Raw genomic sequence first — 23604 nt, forward strand, 5'->3', positions numbered from 1 at the left:
GAAGACTTTCCTATTTTGAGGTTTCCGTTCAAGATCAGTTTGATCCTTTGCTCTTTGGTCTGTGAGGTGAAAGATCAACTGTGGAGAAAGGAAAACTGCCCCATCCCATGACAGCAAATACACGTCTTTCTTCAAAGACACTCTCGGTCCCTCACACTAGCCATTTCCCTCCTCCGAACTCACAAAATGTCTTGCTTGCACCGTTGTGTTGATTCTGTCACTGATATAATAGAGGGGAGTCTATATTTACCTCCTGCTTTCAGTCTGTGGACATTTGACTCGTTTCTGGGCCGATGGTGAAACAGAACGCAGTGTCCAAAAGCACATGGCAGTCCACAGTTCTGCACCTCCTGGTAACCAAGAATCAAAAAGAGGGCAAGAAGGGCTAACAGTATCTCTGTCACTGACTCCCAATGGTCAAAAGTTCTGGAAAACTCAGTATGCAGACTTGGTTCCTCATGCACTCAACTCCAAACATAAAGTATATGTGCTCAATGACCTAAATTCAAGTAGAACCTGTGTCTTAAAGAACCCACCATATCCTGGTAACTCCACAGGCTTGGTGACCAAGCCTTTAGCATATAATCTTCAGGAGATATTTATAATCCAATTCATAACACCTTGTCTTAGAAGGTTTATTTTTATTTAAGTGCCTCTGTGTGCATGCCACATGTGTGTGGGTACCCACAGAGGCCAGCAGGGGGTGCCAAATCCCCTGGAGCTGGATTAGAAATGGTTGTGAGTCACCTGATGTGGGGGCTGGGAACTGAATTTGAGTCCTCTGGAACAGTAGCAACAAACACTCTGAACTATTGAGCCCTCCTCTCTCCAGCCCCAGTAACACGTTTCTTAAGTAGCTCACCACTTTTTTTGTTTGTTTGTTTCATTTAATCAATGAGGCTTTAGAGTCCCCAAGATCAAAAGTTCTTGGGAAAAAAAACAGTAGTTAGTCTTGGTCCTTTGTGAACTCAACATCAAACACGAAGTATACGTGCTCAGTACATCTTTTCTTTATGAATCGCAGCAAGACAAGTGTGAGAAACACGAGAGCCCATTAACAGACACTGGCGTCTATCTAAAATGGGTCAGTGAGTGGAATGGAGAATTTGGGTGTAATGAGGGCCTACCATGTGTTGAGTAGTATGCTAAACACAGCTTCATTCTGTCTTATGTAGACCTTTCCAAAAGCCCCGTGTACGTATTAAGAATTGATGAAAAAGGCTGAATATGTAACTTGGGAGAGTGCTTGCCTGGCATCCTGAAGGGCTAGGTTCCCTTCCCAACACCATATACATGAGGTGTGGTGGTGTACGTCTGTAATCCCCACACTCAGGATGTGGAGGCAGGAGGATGAGAAACTCAAGATCATCATCCTCGGCTGTGTTACTTACGGTGTTTAAGGTCAGCCTGGCCTACTCGAGACCCCCATCTCTGAAACAAAACACACATTAAAAACTAAGAGTCAGGCTCAGGGTTAGGGAAGCCTGAGGTCACAGCCCGCTCTGTCTGTGCGGGTCTCTGGACACCCTCCCTGCGGCTGGTCCGTCCCTCCGTCCGTCCGTCCGCTCTGGGGACTCGCACACAAGCCCCGCCCGCGGCGCTCGCGTGACGTCATCACGCGCGGCCGTGCGGGCGCCCTCGGGGGCCTTTAAATGAGGCCTTCCCGGGCGCGCCGCAGTGAGTTCGGCAAAGCGTGTGTAGAACGGTCGGCTTTTCCCCGGGCCAGAGCCGCTTGGGACCCTGAGGTGGGCGGAAGGGCGGCGGCGGCGACGGCTGCTGCTGCGCGCGGACTCCCTCGGGCTCGCCGGGGACGCGAAGGGGCGGGAGAGGGAGCATGGCGGCCCGGGTCTGAGGTAGCGCCTCAGCGGGCTTGCCTCACAGGCCTTCTTCCCTCACAGGCCCTGAGCGGCTTCCCCCACTCGTCTCGCCCGTGCCTTTCCCGATACTTTTCTCTTCTCTTTGCCTCCCCTCAGGTCCCTCGGCGTTCACCGCCCCCTCCCCTCCCCCTCGGCCCCACTCAAAGGGGAAACGTGGGGTCGGTAGGTTGAGAAGGAAGCCCATGAGACCCCCACAGGCGCCCAGAAAGCCAGTCTTTGAGTCTTAACGCTATCCAGCCCGCGCGGGGCGACAGGACACGGCACCCAGCATGGGGACATCAAGCTCCAGCCTTCCCTGTGTGTCTCTCTAATGGTACCTCGGAGGGTGCCCATGAATGGTTCTTTCTCTTGAGTGGCCAGCCCCTCCTGAGCTCTCACACATGCAAAGTGGCCTTTGAAAGATGCAAGGTCCCTGGGAGCCAGAGAGCCTTTTCTGTGTGCATGGTGTCAGGATCTGCCCCCCACGACAGTGTCTGACCCGAAGGGAATGGAAACAAGATTTAAAACGGTAGCGAGGGAGCCAGGTAGAGCTAAGGCATCGGTCTGCCGTGGTGTGAACAAAGCGAGAACACCCTTCTGGTCTGGGTTTCTTCCTGACTCAGCTGATGTCCCCAGTTAACACTCCTTGCTCCAGTTAAAGGGGAATGACCCCTCCTGTGTCGGCTTCGCCACAAAGAATCGGCGGCCACGTTCTGCTGTTGGTTTTAGTCAGTCGAGGGTAGATGTTAAAGCTAAGGTTCCTTCCCGCCCGAGTTCATAATCTCGGCTTGATCTTGACCTTTTGTTTTTCTTCAGTTGAATGTAGACTCTAGGAAGGATCCGATCCTCATTCTCTTGGAGCCTTCCCTGCCAGGCTGAAATATTGTGAGCTAGAGTGAAGGAGAAATCTAGGAAGATGAGCTCTAGCATAACCATGAGTGAACCGAGACTGAACTGGTGAGTTGGACCTCTTCCTAATCCACTCTGGAGGAGCGAGGCAGGGACGGTGGGTATCATAGGAAGGGAAGATTTCTGGCTTGAGAGGTTTTTTAAAAAAAAAAGGAAAGAAGAAAAGAAAAAGAAAAATAAATTTTCAGGGTCTCAGAATTTACCCTATTCATATTCCAAGCCTTTTGAGTTATAGCTGACCAATTTCGACTCTTAAAATAATAACTCAGCACCCAGATTCTTAGTTATAATTTCATCTTATGATTATTGTTTTCTTTTGGGGGAGAAGTGCTGAAATTGTTCTCAACATTGTAAGTTTTTTAATTCCTTCACTAAAGCAGCATTGACCATAACATATCAGTGTCAATTATAATGGGCTTTTTTGGAGGGGGTGGGGATTGAGATGGCGTCTCTGTGTAAGTAACCTTAGCTCACCTGGAGCTCACTCAGAGAGATCTACCTGCCTCTGCATCCTGAGTGCTGGATTAAAGGTTTCATCATGCCCAGCCTGTAGTGAATCATTTAAGATCCTTCCTAGTACTATAGCATGTGGTCCACATGCTGTGCAGATATTCCTGTACACCTCTGGCACTGTGAAACCGAAATGAATTTCAGTGTTAAAGACTTTGGAGCTCTTTCTCCCCACAGAGTCCTGCTGGTCAGTGTCCTCCCTAGATTAATCTCAGTATTTTCTATTTTTTTCTTTGATTTAACCAGCATTGACTATATTAGGCTCAAACTAATTTTGATGTTATGAAACTCATCACTTTAGAGGTGGTTTTAGCAAACACCCATCATTTACTCCATTTAGCAAAATCAGACAATAACAATAAATAGGGTAGCCAGTGTTTTCATTTGGCACAATAGTACACAAAACAAAAACAAGTTGAGCCACATTTTTTTTGTCATCAAATATTTTACCATTACAGTTCATGGCCAGAGATGAGCCTTGTCTCTGACAGACCCTTGATTATACTTCCTTCTGTTCCATCTTAAATGTTTGAGTTTCTGAAGTTTAATTGTATACTATAGGGAAACAGACTGTTGGCACTGGAGAATCTCATACTGCCCTAAGCTTAAAGCCATCCAAGAAATAGAATATCTAAACACACAGGATCTGACACATGAAATTAAACTGACTAGGGGTGATGGTCTGGGAAAAGCTGGGGTAGAGGTCATAAATTACAGCTGTAGCATTATGCTGCTTTGTCTAACATGAGATTTTGAATTGTCACATGCATATAAATTACTTTATTTCACAGGGATGTTACACCCAAAAATGGCCTTAAGGCATTTTTCTCTCCAGAAAATTACAAAGATCATTCCATGGCTCCAAGCTTAAAAGAACTCTATATTTTGTCTAACAGGTAATGTTCAATTGGTTATTTATTTTCACATTTCATTGCTGTTTTTCTGATAGTTGAAATTTTATGACTATTTATATTTGTAAACATTCAAATTATAAAAATGTGAAAAATAGAAAATAGAAGAAAGCTACTGATAACATTTTGATATTTACCTTTCTCCTTATATGGCTGTGTATTTATATACACAAAATGAGTTCATAGCTGTAATTACCTCAGAACACCATAAAACTTCATAATTTACTTTTATCATTAAAAAAATCAGTGTTTTGTATTTATTTCCATGCACACATATAATATTTTTCTTTAATCTTAATTATTAATTGCCTATTCTTTATTTATGTACTTTAAATTCCTATAGCAAGTCCTGTGCGGAAACTTTTTTTTTTAATTCTGCAGTTACTTCTGTATGGTAAAGTCATACAAATTTAGTCAGACTATGTGTATATTTTATATTTTAATAGATGGTATCAAATAGTCAAAAGAAAGTTTGTCTTCTGTGGTATAAATGACTGCTCAGCAATAATGTTCAGTTCTTCCTGCTCACACGCCTGTAGCAGCTCTTTTTCTGTTTTGATTGACTGGGTCTCGTGTGCCGTGGGTAACTCTGGAGACCAGAGATGTGGAGTAGGGAGCCGCTCACTCCAAAGGAGTTTGGCTCTGCTGCAACCCTGTTAGCTTTCACAGGGGAAGAACTGCGTTCGCCCACCTCTTTCTGCCTTCTCGGTGTTCTTTCCCTCAGTTACCCTACTGACTCTTCTGTCTTCGTTTTCTCTTGCTTTCAGTCATTTTGATCAACATCTGAATATACTGCGAGTTCTGTTTTAAATAATCCTCTCCACAATCCTTTCTGTTCCTGACTTTCACTACTTTAGAGGTGTGTATGTGCTGACATGAAGCGAGGGATGAAAAATATGTCAGGCATAGAGGAAACATAACACAACAGTGATGGTCCTTCACAGCAATAATTATTTTAAGTGTAGGTAGATAAGACTTCTCGATGAAAAGGCAAATCAGCAGCTGAATTACAAAACAGGGAAAGGTTGCTTTCTGAAACTTCCTCTGGCATTCTCAGGGAGCTTTTGACTGTGGAGCTCTCCCACTCAGCTTTCTTCCCAGTCTTCTGGTCTCTGTAGTAGTTCTCAGATTCCTTCACCATCTTCATCTTCATGTCTCTCCCAGTGCCTCATCATTAGATGTACTTTTAAGCTTTGAAGAAGTACTGATTTTGTACCCTCAGCCTAGTCTGTTCAATCCAAACCACTGAGAATCAAGGATGCTTCTGTGGACTTAGTTTATAATGAATGTGTGTGTTTGTGTGTCTTGTACTGTACACATCAAAATACTCTCCTTTTTATATAATAGGAGTTATGATAGTATGTATTATTGTACATGTATCTAGATGATAAATTCTTAGTTAAAGCATATATGTGCTTTTATTTGGATAGATATTGCCAGATTATTATTTAAAGGATTAAAATAAGTCTTAATTAATGTTTTTGGTAGTATAAGCTTTCGAAAGTTAAGATTCATAAGTATGCATTTATGGATTTTTTTTTAAAAAATTGTTACTGTTATTCAGTTTTTATCATTTCCTGGAGATAACTAATTTCATAAAACTTTCCAATCATTCAGTACCTTTGATTATTTAAACCAAATGATGTTTATCAACATCCTTTACCTTTTATCTGAAATGTTCTTAAGGTCAAAGGAGAAATAGTCTGGGGTTGGTCTGGTGATATGCTTAATCCATGGCCTCGGAAAATTGCCAAGGGTCCTGAACTAACTTGACACCCAAGTTATTGCCTGCAAAATTTCAAGGGAAGCAGGGAAGTGCTGACTCAGCGCAGTGCCCAGAAATGATATGCCAGAACATTCACAAGTGACTCCACAAAAATGCCTGAGGATTCAGCAGAAATGCTTAGTGGTGACCCAGCAAAACCTCCAAACAATGGGTCAGCAAAAACACCAAGTAGATAGCCCAGCAAAAGCTCAAGTAATTCAGTGTACTAGCAAGTTAAATGTCATTTTGATACAGGTTAGAGTCATTATGGAAAAGGAAACCTCACTTGAGAAAATGCCCCTACCAGATTGGCCTATGGGCTGCCTGTGGTACATTTTCTTGATTGATGATTGATGTGGGCTGTGCTACCCTGGGATTGTGATCCTAGGTGCAATAAGAAGGTAGGCTGAACAAGCCATAAGGAGCAAGCCAATAAGCAGCAGTCCTTCATGGCCTCTGCATCAGCATCTACCTTCAGGTTCCTGTCCTCTTTGAGTTCCTGCTTTGATTGCCTCAGTGATTAACTGTGATATGAAATTATAAGCTTGAAATAAACCCTTTCCTCCTCACACTGCCTTTGGTCATGGTGTTTTATCACAGCCATAGAAACCCTACATAAGATAGCTTAGAAAATGCTGAATGGTGGCTCAGTAAAACCCCAAGGGTGACTTGACAGAAGTGCTCTGGGACAACTCAGCAGAAATTCCAGGTAGTGAATCTGGAGAAAATTGCCCAAAGGTGGCTTAACAAAATTTCCAAAAGATGACTCAGCAAAATTGTTCAGTAAGAATTCAGCAAAGCTGCTAGATGGAGACTCAACAGAAATCTCCAACAGTGGCTCCACAAAAATACTCAATAATTCAGTAAGCCACCAGTTAATTACTTAAACAGAACACTAAATCATGGCCCAGCAATAATACAAATGATAACTCAGCCTGACATCTAGCAGTGACTGTGCTACCTGGCACAGCCCTGAGATGACTGCCCCATACCTAATAATGAGCACAATACCCAGTCATGACAAAGTGTGATGTACTCTTAATAGAGAAAAGCAGGAGCAATTATGTATGCAACCATTGGCTTTATTTTCCTGAAGAAAAAAATTTCCACAGCCCAGAATCTGAAACAAAAATCTTGAAATAGAATTGACACCAGTCTCCTTAATGTCATTTATTTAAACCTGTGAGCAACACAAGGATCCCTGACAGACTAACTTAGGTTTGAGTAGCCAACTGAGTCTCGGGAAGACCTCTACACAGAAGTGCTCCGGTTAGGACAGACGGACTGTGTGGTGCCTGAGAACAGCCGAAGCACTGTCCGGTAACCTGGGAATACCCACACAATCACGTTAACAGGTGGTTGGTTTCGATCCGATTTCAGTAGCTCATGTATCAGCACCTGTTTTGGAGCCAGAGTCAGCAGTGTCACTGCCTGGGTTTACACTAAGTCCCCTGTCAGACTGTGAGAAAAGTTAGCTGTTCATGCTGGCACGGCTAAGTCACCATGTAGATGAGCTCAGTGTGGTGGTTCCCTTGTGGTCCCGAGTCACAGAGGAACAGGCTATGAAAGAATTGGGCACCTTGCCAATTACCTTGTTCAAGTCCTCACTCTTAGTTGAACAAGGCTAAGTCTGGACAAGCTGAGTAGAAACTCACTCAAAAATAACAGAACTTACGGAAGAACACATTGATGTAGAGAGAAAAAATTCAAACACAGCAGAATTAGAACTTCAGCAGGGACTACCATTATACCCAATTCTTGGATTCTGTGAACATTTTATTAAATTCACTTATCTGTTCATCTACCTTTAACTCTATTCTGTGTCATTACACCTTGTTTGGATGCCTTTCAAAGTGAACTAACATTTGTACTCCTTCCCTTAAAGTAGCATAGTGTTGTTTTTTTCATTTTTCATCTATTTATTTGTTTAATATCAATTTATATACATTATGGTATCAGGAAAAGTTACAAAATCACTGGACCCATAAATGTGAATTGACGTGTTAGTTTCCTAAGGTTCTCTCTCCAAGGCTTTTGAGGATTTTTTTTAAATGTGTGTGGGTGTTTTGCCATGGCTGTGTACCACATATGTACAGTGCCAGTGGATGCCAGAAGAGAATATCAGATCCCCTGGAACTGGAGTTACAGACAGTTGTGAACCTGTCTATGTGAGTGCTAGAAATTGAACCTGGGTCTTCTGCAATAGCAGCTAGTGCTCTTAACCAGTGAGCCATCTCACCAGTCCCTTTTAGGATTCATGATGGTAGACTAGGCAATGGCAGAGACTCCAAGGAACACAGACCTCTGTCTGCTGCATGCTCTCTCCCAGGATCCTGCTTTCTCATTCCAGTTGTTGGAAGCTTCTTTCTTCCTCCAGGAATGATCTCAAGTAGCTGCAAGGAGTGCATGTGTCTTGTAAGGAGAGAGGTTATTGAAAGCTCTCTGATCCTCTTCTCTCCCAGCACCTTTCCTACACTCTTTAAGAGCTTTGATTTGGGGGCTTCCCCCCTCTTTTGTTCATGTTTTAGTTTAGCATACAAAAATAATGGGTTCTATCATGACATCTTCATCCACATATTCCATTATACTGTGTTCTCATTCATTCCCTCTACCCATTATCTCCCTACTCCCTAAGCTGTTTCCGTTTCTCCCCCAGATGATAACCCTTTGCTTTCTTACTGCATGCACTCTGTTACTCTCTTGATTTTCTACTTCCAAATTAACACAAATATATATATTTCAATGTAAGGCCATCATTTGTTTTTCTTAGTTTGGCTTATTTTGCTTAACAGAATAATTTGTAGTTGCATCCATTTTCTTGTAGATATTCTGATTTTTTTTAACAGCTGCATAAAATTTCATTGGGATTTTTGTTCTAGTCTTCATCATTTCGGATAAAAATTTCTAACTTTATCTATTTTTTTATTCTTTTTGAGACAAGGTCTCCTTATGTAACTGCTAGCCCAGAGCTCACTCTTTAGACCTACCCTCATCTTTCTGCATCTGCTTCTTTGAGTTCTAGGATTGCAGGTGTGGCTACCATGCCTGGCTTTGATATTAGTCTTCATTCTCCCACTGCTTCTTACTTTAATGGTTCTTTGGAAGTATAGTTTTGCTTGGCATTTCTTGGGCATAGTTATATAAAGGAGAGGATATTTTTCTGGAAGTTAGCCTTTTTAAAAAAAAAAAAAACTAAAATCTTTTTCTTAGAATATGCTTTCCTGTCTTTAGACTTTTTAATACAGCACAGTTTATTAGTGTAATTTACATTTTAATGTAAAAGAGAAGCACAAAGCATTGATATGTGTTTCTAGATTTTTTTTTGTTACAGCAAGGAACTGATTTGGGGGTTCAGTTATTTAGAACTTTGCTTGTTGGAAAAAACATTTTTCATTATCCATAATATAGTAATTTTTGTATTCTCTAGCATGTTGGAATTTGTTGACTTCAAAACTGTGAAATTTTTATTCAACCCCATCGCATCACCAAAAGTCATTTTGCTCTTAATTTCAGTATAAAAAGCATTCACTAGACTGTTGTACTCTGCACATGTTTGTAAGACGCAAGTACCACCAGAATAATGTGATGTTAAAAGTTAGTGTGAATAGGGCTGAAGGGATAGCTCAGCCGTTAAAGGCTAGGCTCACAACCAAAAGTCAGTGTGAATAAAGTAGAAAGTCAATATGGCATTTTTTTTCTGGAAAGAGTTATTCATGTAGAAATAAACACCTGCCTTTATTTAAAATTAAGCATTTTAGTTACAGGTCTTTATAATTGAGGTTTAAGCCAAGTTACTAAATAGTTCTGAATAAAATGAGGAGAAATAATTGCTGTAAACTGATTAATATAAAAGAAAACTAAACTCCAAGATTCAAGTAGATTTTGAGATAAAGCTCAGAAATATTTCCAAATGTGGTTTTTAAAGAAACTGCCAAACTAGTCAACTTAGAGTCTAGCAAACTAACAGTTTGTAACATTCCTTTATTTCATAGCAACTTGAAGTAAAAAGGAAAATGATAGTTGACAAAATGAAGGAGGAAATTTCAAACTATCAACTGAAATAAAATGCAGTGGTGTAATGTATGTAGGTAGTGCTGTTGGGTACTTGTGGCTGCACCTGATGAAGATTTTGACAGCACTGCACTTGAAAATGATCTTGATGTGCTGCCGTTTCATTCTGTGCTGCATGTAGCCAATTTAAACTGCTAGAATGTCTTGACATTCCTACTCGGGCATATCTGAGTCAGCATCTCGTTGCTGCTGCAGCTTAATTAAATTTGCCAGTTTGTGCCAGGAGGACAGACATGTTCTCATATTCAGAGAGACAGCTGTGAAGCAGTATTGTTAAGAGTTGCGGACACAATACTGTTAGGTTTGAATAGCTCTCAAGACATATTCTAGTGAGAAATCAATTTGCTGTAATACATTTCTACCAAGATCAGCAGTTAATATTCATTTTGTTAACCTAAAATGAGCTTATTTTTATAGAGTTAGCAGAGAAACTTTGAGCTAAATATGTATTCTCTTGCCTGTATTTCTGGAGTCAGCCTAAACATCCCAATTTTAATTTTCAAAATTCTCTTCCCATTAACTAATTAGCTATTTGTTGAGTTTTTCCATTCATAGTTTATCTCTGAGAGTGTTTTAAAATGATTTTGCTTTATTTGAGGGAGGAAGGTTCTTACTCTTTTCTAAAATACTATTTTCAGACTTTTAATTTATACCATATTTACTATAGTATTATAAATTAGTAGTTCCCAACTTTATCAATAAGGCCCAAACTTTTTTTTTTTTTGGGGGGGGAGTTGTTTCAACACAGAGTTCCTCCATGTAGTTTTGGTACCTCGAACTCACAGAGATCCGCCTGGGTCTGCCTCCCGAGTGCTGGGATCAAATGTGTGCGCCACCGTCCAGCCCTTTGTACTTTTTTATAGCAACTATTTTTAAGAACTAATGTCCCTCCTTCATTAGCCCAAAATGAGATTGATAGCTGTTTACCAGAAATGTAACCTTTAAAAATAGCATGATGTCCCAAATATATAATGTGAAATAAAAAGAACAATACCTACCCTGTATTGTGTAGTGCATCTGTGTACAGACATTCCTATAACAGAAAATGCAATGATTGGGAAGATGGTCCATTTACAATGGGTATGGCATGTGTACAGCCTGTAAGAGGCCCTTGATTCAATTCTCAGCATCAAATCTTAAAATGAACAGGACTGTATTTAAGAGAAGCAGAATAAAACATACTAAGCAGTGATCATAGACAAAAATAAATGTGGTGTCAAAGTAATAGCAAATCAGAATTGTTTTTATGTCAGAGAAAAAGAACCTTTACAAGTTGTGTGAAACAGTGTCATATGTTCTGAACATCCAGTATTCCTCCAGATTATGGCCAACCTTTCCCTCTGGTGATGAGTTAGATGCTCCTATTGGCTTAAAGAAATGAATGCTATAAGGAAAGTAGTATGTTATGATTGCGACCTTTGTTCCCTTCCCTCTTTCCCTCTTAATCCATGGTCTCTAGACCACTCTTCTCAGCTAGCTATTTGGTAAATTTACTTTGGATACCTAATATTATTAGAGTGAGTGAGTGTGTGTGTGTGTGTGTGTATGGATATAGTTTTCTTCTTTTGTGTGGATGTGGTTTTCTTTCATTCATTCGTCAAACAACTGGTTTAAGATCCTGACAATTGAAGATTGTACTGTAATCTGCTGGTTAAAGCTCTTGGACATAGCATACACTAGCAAGTATAATTATTAATGACTGTTAGTGAATGAGTCAATAGATACCCATCATTCTCATTAGTTTTCCTTCCTCCATGAATTATCATTGTTTAATTTGTAGCCCAGTTAAAGAAATAATGATTGTGGTAGAAATCAGAGTTGTAGAGACCAAGGGAAGTGGAGTTTTTTGGTAGATTTCTATTCTCTTACTGAAATTGTAGGAAAACTGAATGGCAAAGGTAGAAACAATTTATGAACAAGATAATCTATAGTTGTGTGTCCTACTAGAATAGTAAGATGACTTTTTAAATTGGAGGTGTCATTTTACAAACATCTAATATCAGGTTCTCTGGCTGCTACTACTCGTTGCCTTCTCTTTGAACACACCTCCTTATAGATATTCTGTGATTTTTCTTTCACATCCATAAAAAGCATAGAGACATTTCCATGGCTTTAACCATATACATGACAGATAGAAGATTGTCCAGTCTTTCTAAAATCACTACTGCTTCCATAAAATATAACAGTTATTGGAATTTTATTTTTAAGTTCTAAAATAACCAATGGAAACCAGAAAATTATGTGACCTCATTTTATTTTGTTCTTAATGTCCTTTGTTCACCATTTTAACTGATATACCTTACTGAAGAAATTAAGCATTAAAAACCAAATAGCATTGCAATAAGTAAATGTTAGTATAATTCACAAGAATGATTTCTCTTTTAATAAAAGGGGAAAATTCCAAATAGAATAGCTGGTTGAAGTGTGCCTCTCTCTGTATCAGGTGGCTGAAGGTAAGCCTACAATGAGGTCTTTTCATGTAGAATACTTAATCTACACTAAATGACTGAACATCAAAATGCAGGTGGCAGAGTTAGATAATAATCCAGAAGTTACTGTTAATCATGCCATATTATTCTCCCTTTTGATTGAGAATCATAAGTTCCATGATAGTAATCTTCATGTGAAAAGCACATATTTGTAAATTGTATTTTTTTTTCCAGACGTATAGGAGAAAATTTGAATGTCTCAGCAAGTTCTGTAGAAAATGAGCCTGCAGTTAGTTCAGCAACTCAAGCAAAGGAAAAAGTTGGGATGATTCTCCTTCCAAAACCAAGAGTTCCTTATCCTCGTTTCTCTCGGTTCTCACAAAGAGAGCAGAGGGCTTATGTGGATTTGTTGGCTAAATATGCGAAGATCCCCTCAAGTTCCAAAGCTGTTGGAACAAATACAAATGAATTCCTGCAGTATTTGGTATGTATTCATCAGCTTCAGTAAAAATACCAAGAATCAGGAAATAATTCTCCTTTATATTTCTTTTCATTTTTCTTTGTCATTGTTAATTTATTGCTTATTTCTCTTATTAGATACAGTCGTATTCACAGAAATGGGACAGTGTTGGCACTTTAACCCTTCTGTTGATTTTATTGTAGTTCTGGCACCTGCTCTGCTGTGCAGCGGCCTTATTCCAGTTCATCTTACATCCTAGCAAGAGCACTTTACAAGCTTGCTGTGATCAGTTTGAATCAATTGCATTCATAATCTTATTACAGAAATGACACTATGCTGAATGTCTTTCTAACAAAATCTTTGGTTGTCCCTGTGATTGTTTCTTTAAGAAAGAGTCTTTAAATAAAGTTTTTGTTTTTTTTTAAATAAAATTTTAAGATCAAATGCTGCATGTGTTTTTAAAGCTTTGGTCTATAGTTATGGATGGATAAATTGTTCTTTGAAAGGTTTGAATTATTTGTTTATACCACTGTAAGAGGTTTTGAAGGCACCTTCACCAACACTAGACATTGCTCTTTCTTTTTTGGCCTTTGTTGCATATGAGGAAATTGATGATTTCTTATTTTACCTAAATAAATATATTGAATACCAATAAAACAAACATCTCCATGTATCTATCTGTAAACGATTGTTTTCTATTTTTTTCTTACTGTTTTGTTTTGAAACAGTGACTTACATGTCCCAAGTTGTCTGCAGTCTTTGGTAGCCAAGGGTGACTGAACAACTAATCCTGCCCCACTTCCAAAGTACTAAGGTCACAATACTAAACCCACAAGGTGCCAGTAAACTATTCCCTAGAGGGTTTTTGTTTGTTTGTTTGTTTGTTATTTAGTGTATGTGAGTGACCTGTCTTTACACACACCAGAAGAGGGCACCAGATTTCATTACAGATGGTTGTGAGCCACTATGTGGGTGCTGGGAATTGAACTCAGGACCTCAGAAGAGTAGACCATGCCCTTAACTGCTGAGCCATTTCTTTAGCACCTTCCATAGAGTTTTTAATAACAAACTTATAATTATTAATTTGTGATTTTTAAATTATTTTCTTTGTGGTTTCTGCTTTGGATTTGAAGTTTTATTCTTTGAAGTTCAAATTATTAGGGCAACTATTGAGGAATGGATATTTTTAGTGAAACTTTATTTAAAGATGTGTATTTTTTTTTAAGGATATGAAAAAACATGTGAATGAAGAAGTTAATGAATTCCTAAAGTTTTTGCAGAATTCTGCAAAGAAATGTGCACAGGATTATAATATGCTCTCTGATGAGGCCCGTCTCTTCACAGAGGTAAAAGATCACATTTACATAAACTGCTGAGCAGTAAATAATAGTGGCATCTCTAAAATGTGTGAAGAAGACTCTGTTGTAGCTTAGGGAACTGTCAGCTTTAGCAGGTTAGTTACACAGAGGCCACTGCACTACTTAGTGTGTGAAGTAGTATAACTCATGACCGCTCGGAATATAGAGGTAGGCACTTCAGTCCATACCTGAGGTTGCTGCTGAGGAAACGATTTGTTTGGACAGAGCTGGTGACCCAAGACTACAGGAATTTAATGTGCTACTCGAGATTATTCACTGTTTAGAACCTAGGAATTTTTTGTTTCTGGAATTTTCCATCAGTCTTCATTCTTTGTTTGATACCAGAGAACAGAAACAAAGTTGAACCACAGGTAAAGGTGCACTGTCATCATTAGACAGCAGAATGCACTGTGGTGCCATGTAAATGCTTCAGGGGGTTTCCTTTCTTCTTTTCTTGAGCAGTGCTGAGTTAAGTGAATGCAGTTGCAAGCACTGTAACATCCGGCGCAATTTCACCAAGATTTGCTGATAAATAACCAGGACGGACCTTGCCACTTGGTGCTTACATATTAGTTCCCTTTGTTTGTTGAATTCCTACAGTGCCCATGACAGAACAGCACCATCAGAGGTGTGTGCTCACTAAACTACAGACAGGGAGGAAAGAGGCTGTACCATAAAGGTATAGTTTACTGAGAATTGTAAAGCAACTTTTCTGTTCTAGCCCACACCTGCAGTGGTTAGGAGTGACATCCTGAAGAGCATGTAGATGGAAGAAGAAGAAAGTGTTAAACACAGTGGGGCACATGTCCTAGGAAAAGGAACTACAAGATGTGGCTCAGCCACTGAAGGCATTTGCACCAAGCCTGACTACCTGATTTCCATCCTAGGGACCCACCCACATGGTAGAAGGAGAGAGCTGACTCCTCCCAGTTATCTCTCTTATCCCCTGCCTCTCTCTCTGCCTCCTTCATACATATCTCTCCTATCCCCTGCCCCTCTCCCCTCTCCTTCACACACACACACACACACAACTAAATAATAAAAATGTGCTGAGCTAGTTATTGATTTTAACTTGAAGCATTTTATAACTATGTAGAAGGAGGGAATATAGATAGAAAGTTCGAGCTCCTGTGATCTAAAATACATCCTAGCTGGTTGTGATGGTACATGCCTTTAATCCCAGCACTTGGGAGACAGAAGCAGGTAGCTCTCTGATCTCTGAATTCCAGTCCAGCCTGATCTACATAGTGAGTTCCAGCCCAGACAGAACTACACAGTGAGAGCCTGTCTGAAAAATAAAATATATCCTAAAAGGTTTAGGTTCCATCCATTGGCAAAAGATGACAGAGTGCTTTTAAAATTATCAAAACTTTCCCCAGTGATGGCTCTGTTCCTCTGAGCTACTTACATGTTATCACAAATACATACTTTTCTTAAGTACTTAGTCTTTTTTTTTTTTCCAGAGCAAGTTGTCATGTAGCCTAGGCTGGCCTTGAACTATTGGCCCTCCTGCATCTCCCTTCCAAGTACTGGGATTACAGATATGCACATATTCGGCCAGCCCCAGCTTCATGTGTTGCTTTTACTGTATGTAATATATCGTACAGAAATTTTCATGTGGCTTCATTTCTTTTTTCAGTTTCCTAAGAAGCATAGAAAATATCTTGTCTTCTCTATGTAATTTTAAATTTTAATAAGATCACTAGTTTTAGTATTATTAAATACCACTATTTCAGGAAATTAGGTTAAAATGTGTTATGAAAACTAAGAAATTAAATCAAATAGGAAATACATAAAATATGTGGATTATTAGAAGAGAAGATAAGTGAAATGGATCTAATTTTGAAATTAATAAATTTATAGCCATATGTAACCAATGTACATTTGTTAGGGAAGTATAATACAAATGAGTAGTTCTTATTTTCTATTTCACAGCAAATGCTAAGAGCTTGTATTGAACAAGTGAAGAAGTACCCAGAATTTTATACTCTCCACGAAGTCACCAGCCTAATGGGATTCTTTCCTTTCAAAATAGAGATGGGATTGAAGTTAGAAAAGACTCTTCTTGTTTTGGTAAGGCTTATTCTGTGAATGTGAAGGGGGAACTGGGAGCTTTGGCTAGAAACATCCTTTATGTCTCATGTAGACACTGTTTAAATTTTTAGGATACATGATGCACGTGCAATACCGTATGTTTTTAAAATACTGCTACTAATTTTGTTTCTTGACTTTTTTTCCCCCCACTTTCCTTAATGCTTCTCAAATAAATCAGGGAACTCCATTTAAAAAAAATTATTCACAAATAGTTGAGAAATAAGTATATGGAAAGGGTAGTTTAGCGCCCCATTCTTCCGTGTTGTAATTTATGTTTCATTAAAAAAAGTGAAACTGCAAAAGTGGTGGGAAGATTCCAGGAGACTCCTTTGGACCTTTTTAGAAACAATAGCAGTAACAAAATCATTGCATGTGGTTGTCAAAACTATGAATGAATGTCTTGGCTTAAGGAGGTTCTAAGATTGACATTTGAAATTTCAGTTAAGTTTCCTGTTTCAAGAAAAATACATTAAGGTTTTCACAGTAACATTCGTTTTTCCACTTATTTAGGGCAGTGCAAAGTTTGTAAAAACAGCATTTCCCTCGATGCCTGTGAAGTTACAGCTTTCAAAAGATGACATGTCTTCCATTGAGACCCCACAGCAGAAAGCTGAAGCTCTGCACTATGTAAGTCACAGTGGCTTTCCTAAAAACTTAAAATAATCCCAATAATTGTACTGCACAAAAGATGTGCAGCCTGGTTGTTCTAACATCCTTTCTGTGATGTTCCCTCCTCCTCATTACTTTGTGGTATAAATGTTATGAGTGACCTAGATAATAAGACGGACATTGTTCTCTTTATTTATGAAGCATAAATCACAATACAGAACACAATTGTTTTTCAGGATATTAGTAAAGACCCGAATGCAGAGAAGCTTGTTTCAAGATACCATCCGCAGATAGCTCTGACTAGCCAAGCATTATTCACCTTGCTCAATAACCATGGACCAAGCTACAAGGAGCAGTGGGAAATCCCAGTGTGTGTTCAGATGATAGCTGTGGAAGGTTTGTGATTTGGTATGCCAGATAATGTACTCAGAAGGGCTGGAATTACCTCATTTCAGCTGTGCAGACATAGATGGCTGTGTGCCACACACAGATCTCCATCTTTGTTTAAGGAGAATGAGAATGTAACATTTAGACTCAGTAGAGCTTTTCCTGCTCTAAAGTTGCAGTAGAACTGACTGCTGAGACCTGTGGTACCTGCAGTTATGTTAAGGAATAAGACATAGAGAAGAAATTTGTACTCGGGGTGGCCAGAAATATATGGCAGATGTGCAACTTCTGTTTGTCACTTGGATGAAGGAATGCATAACTTTATTAGACAGTTTTCAGGGGTCAAATTTCCAGGACTTTGTTGTGTGTTATTGGGAACCAGAATTAAAGTATGTTGACAGAGGACAGCCTTTGTCACCAGTAAATTAATATTTGCACATTAGTTGCTCTGTTAGTCTGGTTCATATTTGACCATTTTATCCTCCAGAATAATATTAAACATAAAGATATAAATGAAAGACTGAATCTTCATTTATAAAGAAGATAAAACAGTACTACAGGTTAAGAGTTAAGTGTAGTCTTTTGTAAAAGTATAAATGTATTTTGCTAGCTCCTGAAAGAACAAAGGAATAAAGACAACTAACAGTACAGCTCTAAAGCCCAGAGACCTTTAGACATTGTTGGAACACATTTCTCCTGGGGGCTGGATCCTCCTGTCCATCAGTACTAAGGGGCTTAAAGACATGGACAAGAGGGGCAGGTGCAGGAGCCGTGGCACCACTGCCCTATCCTGTCTGGTTAGTGATTCTTCTGACATCCTTTCAGTTTCTTTCTTTTCTTTTTTTTTTTTTTTTTAATAAAACTACTAGATACTAATCACCACTTGCTTTTGTTTCTATTTTAAGGTTCCAAACCAGTTAAAGTAATTTATATTAATTCACCACTTCCCCGAAAGCAAATGACAATGAGAGAAAGAAATCAAATCTTCCATGAAGTTCCATTAAAACATGTGATATCAAAAAACACATCTGTCCCAGTCTCTGCAGTCTTTATGGACAAACCTGAAGAGTACACCTCTGAGATGGACGTATGTAATACTTTTCCTCCCTTGCTTAGGATATATTTGTTTATCATTTTGGAGCATAAACTTATATTGCAAGTCTCTAAACTTTGTAGTTAAAATAGTCTTTACTATACCTGTGTTGAAACATTACTTGATGTGTGATTAATATTCCAGTTTCTATGTATCACTTAAAATTTTTTAAAAAGACTTATATTTAGCCATATGTAGGTTTGTGTGCCTGCATATGGATATGTACATGTGAGTGCAGATGTACTCAGAGGCCGAAGACATCAGATCCCCTGCAGCTCGAGTTACAGGCTGTCATGAGCCACCTGATATGGATGCTAGGAACTGAACCTGAGTCCTCTGGAAGAGCAGCAAGGCCTCTTAACCACTGAGTCATCTCTCTAACCCCCTCACCTAAAATAAAATTTAAAAATCAAGACAGTGATATGAGTACACCATTTTCTGAAACATAATGTATAAATAGTTGACAAATATATGAAGGTATGTTCACCATCATTAATGGTCATGAAAATGCAAATTAAAACCATAAAGAACCAAACAGGTAGCTCGGTCAATAAAGAGCTTGCTGTAGAAGCATGAGAATCTGGGTTCAAAGATCTCTAGCACCCACATAAAAAGCAGGTACATCTGGGCATGTTTGTAGGCCCATAGAGAGAACAGATCTTTAGAGCTCATTGGCCAGCCAGCTTAGATGAACAGTGAGATTTAGGTTCAGTGAAAGTCTCCATCTCTCAAAAAAGAAGGTAGAGAGTAACAGAGAAGAAGATGTTTGGCCTCAGCCTTTGACTGCCACACAATACCACAATAAGGTATCATCTTCTTTTAGTAAACCTGGAAATAACAAAAAGGATAAATGGCATAGGTTAGCCAGCCATGTGGCTCTTATTGCTAACCCTAAGACTTAGAAAGCTGAGGAAGGACTTGTGAGACCTGTCTAAAAAGACAAATACTGAGGAGGGTGTGGAGCACTTGTTCAGAATGCAGATTAGTCGACCACTACAGAAAACAATGGGGAAGTTCCTTAAGAATAAGACTGCCATGTGTTCCAGCAACTGCCCAGTAAACATAGATGTCAAAGAGAACAGCAAGCCAAAGCACTTAGACCCTCGGACCTTTATATCGATTGAAGCACTATGCACAGGAGCCAGATATGGAATCAGCCTCACTGTCCATTAGTGAGCAGCTGGATCAAGGAAATGAGATATATAAATACATTGGGATACTATAAACCTTTAAAGAGAGGAAAATCCTGTCATTAGCAACAGTGTGGGTGGTACCTGAAGACCACAATGTTAAATGGTTAATAAGCCAGTCACAGAAAGACCATGTGATTTCACTTTATAATGTGACATCTAAAAAGATGCTCATAGAAGTGGACAGCAGAGCAGTGGGCACAGAAGCCAAGGAAAACAGTGGGGAAGGCTGGAAAGAGATGAGTTAACAGGTACAGAGTCACAATGAGACAGAAGTGAGATTAGTGTGGTTCTGTAACACAAGAAGGCTCTGATAGTTAACAGTACCGTATAATTCAAAACTGAGCAGAGAATGAGTTCTCATTAGAGGCCATCTGTAAGGTGGGTATCACATTAACTTATTAGTGGTTTGAGTTTAAGTTTATAATATACAAAGCATTAGAATGACAGGCATGGTATAAATATTGGTTTTAATGATATATACTTAAAGATAATTTTTTATGATTATTAAAGTGAAACATTTTATTTATAGAAAATGATCCATTCTACAAATATTTACTATGTAGATTCTGTTGTGAGTCCTGAGGATGGGTAAATAAGAATGCAACTGGACTTCGCACTTACATTGTAGTAGATGATGCATACTGAGTATGCACAGCAGAAGTAGCAGGTACCGATAAATATGGAGAAAAACAGAATACATTAAGAAATAGAGAGATGGACAGGAATGGGGCCATTTTATATCCCGGACTAAAAAGGCCTGAGGATAGTAAATATTTATTGTCAGAGAGTTTTAGTCAAGTAAAGAGTCAAACAGTTTTCAATAAGATGTAAAAATATTCTCCTACCCTTAATTTTCACCGTTTTAAGGCCATTGTTGTTTTTATTTTTATGTTTATTTTTTTCTGTTTGCCATTTGAACTTTGATATTTTTTTTTTTTTTTTTTTTTTTTTTTTTTGGTTTTTTCGAGACAGGGTTTCTCTGTGTAGCTTTGCGCCTTTCCTGGAACTCACTTGGTAGCCCAGGCTGGCCTCGAACTCACAAAGATCCGCCTGCCTCTGCCTCCCGAGTGCTGGGATTAAAGGCGTGCGCCACCACCGCCCGGCGAACTTTGATATTTTTATAATGTATCACAAAGCATTTCCAGCTTGTTTGATGTTTTATTCTTTTACATTAATTTTGGAATGTGTACTGGTGACAGGTGCCTATCAGGAGATGAGAAGTGCCACAAAGAAACATAGTAGGTTAAGAAGGATGAAAAGTCACGGAATGACTTTGATAATGGTGGACCTTTCCATTACTGATGACACCTAAAAATTATTGCTGGACAAAATATCAAAACTTATTTCTTACTAGCATTTGTGGTGGGGAGCATGGTTGTGGGGAAAGGAAGAAACCCTAATAAGATAAGGCAGCTGGGAGGTGGTGGCACATGCCTTAATCCTAGCGCTTGGGAGGCAGAGGCAGGCTAATCTCTGAGTTCAAGGCCAACCTCATCTACAGAGTGAGTTCCAGGACAGGCTCCAAAGCTATACAGAGAAACCTTGTCTCGAAGAACAAAAAAAAAAAAAAAAAAAAAAAAGATAATAAGGCTTGGCCGGGTGGTGGTGGTGTACGCCTTTAATCCCAGCACTCGGGAGGCAGAGGCAGGAGGATCTCTGAGTTAGAGGCCAGCCTGGGCTACAGAGTGAGTTCCAGGACAGGCACCAAAACTACACAGAGAAACCCTGTCTGGAAAAACCAAAAAAAAAAAAAAAAAAAAAAGATAATAAGGCTTTACAAAGCTGAGCGAGAAGGGATGCAGACATCTAGGCAAGCCACCATTTAGGGTCATTTCTGCTTTTCTTGCTATTTACCAGTTCTGAAGAGATAACCAAAAAAGCCTGTGCTTTGGCCGTATCACAGGATGAGGGGAACAAGGCAGAGTTCAGTTTCCCAGAAGGCCTTTCACCCCATCGAGCTGTGAGTAAGGGTGACATGGAAGGAACCCATCTCCGAGATTTTCAGCCTAACTCTCTCAGCCTTGTGTTTAGAGTAGGACGGTTCTGAGATAATTGGCGTCTCCTAAGACTCCAGCAACAACGTGAAGAAATGGATCTGAGGGGAGAGTGGTGTCATGGCGATGTTGCTGTTACGTTCGCGTCCTTTTCTCCTTTTCTCTTACCCTGAACTCTGCTAGCATTGCCTCTGCTCCAGCTTTCTCTATTTCTTGGTGCTGTGTCCAGTAATGTTTTAACCTTGCTGTGTGGACCGCCCTGCTGGTGGTGGCGTATAGTCTCCCTTTGTGCTGGATTTGTTCATTTAGATAGAGCTGCCGTGTGTTGAGAGGCGGCTCACTATGTGCCAGCACAATGTCAAGAAAATCCTTGCAGATAATTTCCCATTTGGTCTTTAGAACAAATCCGAAAGTAACCTTATTATTCCTGTTTTAGAAATACTGGGTGTGAGGTTCGAGAGATCAGGTAGTTTCTGTAGACCAGTCTTATTGCTTAATTGCTGCCAGACTTACTCTCTAATCCTACCCGAAAAGTCTGGTGTGTACTTAGTTTATAGTCAAGTTTTCATGGCATTTATGAAGGTAAAGTACTCACTCTGCCAGGGCTGGAAATACAGCTCAGTAGTAGAGTAATTGCTTACTATGCAAGTAGCCCTAGGTTCGGTCTTTAGTACCACACACAGTAAAATAAAAAGCTGAAAGTGGTATGGCATACTTGTAATCCCAGCATTTATGGAGGCAGGAAGTTTAGGAGTTCAGGGTCAGCCTGTGCTCCATAAGAAATTCAAGGCACCAGGCGGTGGTGGCACATGTCTTTAATCCCAGCACTCAACATTCGGGAGGCAGAGGCAGGTAGATCTCTATGAGTTCAAGGCCAGCCTGGTTTACAGAGCAAGTTCCAGGACAGGCTCCAAAACTGCACAGAGAAACCCTGTCTCAAAAAACAAAACAAAAAAAAAAAAAAAGAAGAAGAAGAAGAAAAGAAAGAAAGAAATTCAAGGCTTGGACTATGTGGACCTCCTTGAAAAAAAACTTAAAATTAATTAGTTGATTTTAAAAATGAAGAGTTCTTCCATATTGAGGAGAGATCTCTGGTGCTGACCAGAGGGTAGATTATTCTTGAATAATTGAAAGCTATTTGTAGTTCTTCTATTACCAAAATAGTACATAAAGACTACAACTTCAATGACTTCATGTCCCAGAATACCAAGAGCTACTTCCTGTCCAATTTTGCCTTATAGTATTTTAACCCTGAGTGGATATACAAAGTGTCACTGATTGATATTAGGGAAACCCTAGCCTTACAGCAGTAAAGAAACTGTCCTCCTGGTCAGCTAAGTTCAAGGTTCTCTCCCAGAATTTATGAAGTGGGTATGCATGAACATCTTTTGCTGTTGGATCCTACATCTCTTCTTGATGGTCTTGTCTGTTTTCTCATTTGTGAATATTCCTCTTTGGTTCTGGCATTTCACAATTCAGTTTCCTGTGCTGTTACACCTTGACACATGTATCTATATGAACATTTTCAAGGGGAATACAAAATTAAATGTGGTGATATTTTATTTGTGCACATCAAGAAAGCTTATCAGAGCAAAAAGCCAGCCACTATATTAAACTTAGAGGTCAGGTAGTGGTTGCACACACCCTTAATCCTAGCTTTCAGGAGGCAGAGATTCATCTGGATCTCTGTGAGTTTAAGGCCACGCTGGAAACAGAGCCAGGCGTGGTGGTACACACCTTTAAATTCCAACACTAGTTAACCATAGAGGTCTGAAGGTCTGTACAGACTGACAGGAAGTGACAGAGCTGGGCAAAAAGAGGAAGTGATGTAGCTGGGCAGAAAGAAGTAGTGAGATGGCAGGGACAGAAAGCATATAGACGTGGTTCTTTTTGGCTGAGGATTTCTAGTGGTAAGAACGTGGTGGCTTCTTCCTGCTTCCCTGATCTCTCAGTTTTTACCCCAGT

The 23604-nt window shown here is 39.5% G+C and overlaps 1 protein-coding gene across 15 annotated transcripts in view; it reads left to right on the plus strand.

Annotated features, from left to right (window-relative positions):
• The first annotated feature begins 1594 nt into the window (after positions 1-1594).
• Positions 1595-23604, plus strand: part of Ice2 (interactor of little elongation complex ELL subunit 2) — a 48326-nt gene continuing 26316 nt past the window's right edge. For 5 of the 15 annotated variants that reach the window (XR_013052806.1, XR_013052802.1, XR_013052805.1 and 2 more), the window contains exons 1-9: positions 1610-1745; positions 2673-2813; positions 4067-4171; positions 12686-12935; positions 14138-14257; positions 16205-16342; positions 16874-16990; positions 17209-17368; positions 18265-18446. Coding sequence is in view for 9 of the 15 variants with exons in the window: in XM_076576590.1 (XP_076432705.1) it covers positions 2773-2813; positions 4067-4171; positions 12686-12935; positions 14138-14257; positions 16205-16342; positions 16874-16990; positions 17209-17368; positions 18265-18446 (1113 nt within the window). In the remaining 6 variants the exon portion in view is untranslated. Of the gene's footprint in view, positions 1746-1797; positions 2191-2672; positions 2814-4066; positions 4172-12685; positions 12936-14137; positions 14258-16204; positions 16343-16873; positions 16991-17208; positions 17369-18264; positions 18447-23604 lie in introns of those variants that run through there. The other 10 variants (XR_013052804.1, XM_042281200.2, XM_076576592.1 and 7 more) reach the window with 9 other exon arrangements.

This window comes from Peromyscus maniculatus, chromosome 7 (genome assembly GCF_049852395.1).
Source record: "Peromyscus maniculatus bairdii isolate BWxNUB_F1_BW_parent chromosome 7, HU_Pman_BW_mat_3.1, whole genome shotgun sequence".
In the NCBI taxonomy this organism is placed as follows: domain Eukaryota; kingdom Metazoa; phylum Chordata; class Mammalia; order Rodentia; family Cricetidae; genus Peromyscus; species Peromyscus maniculatus.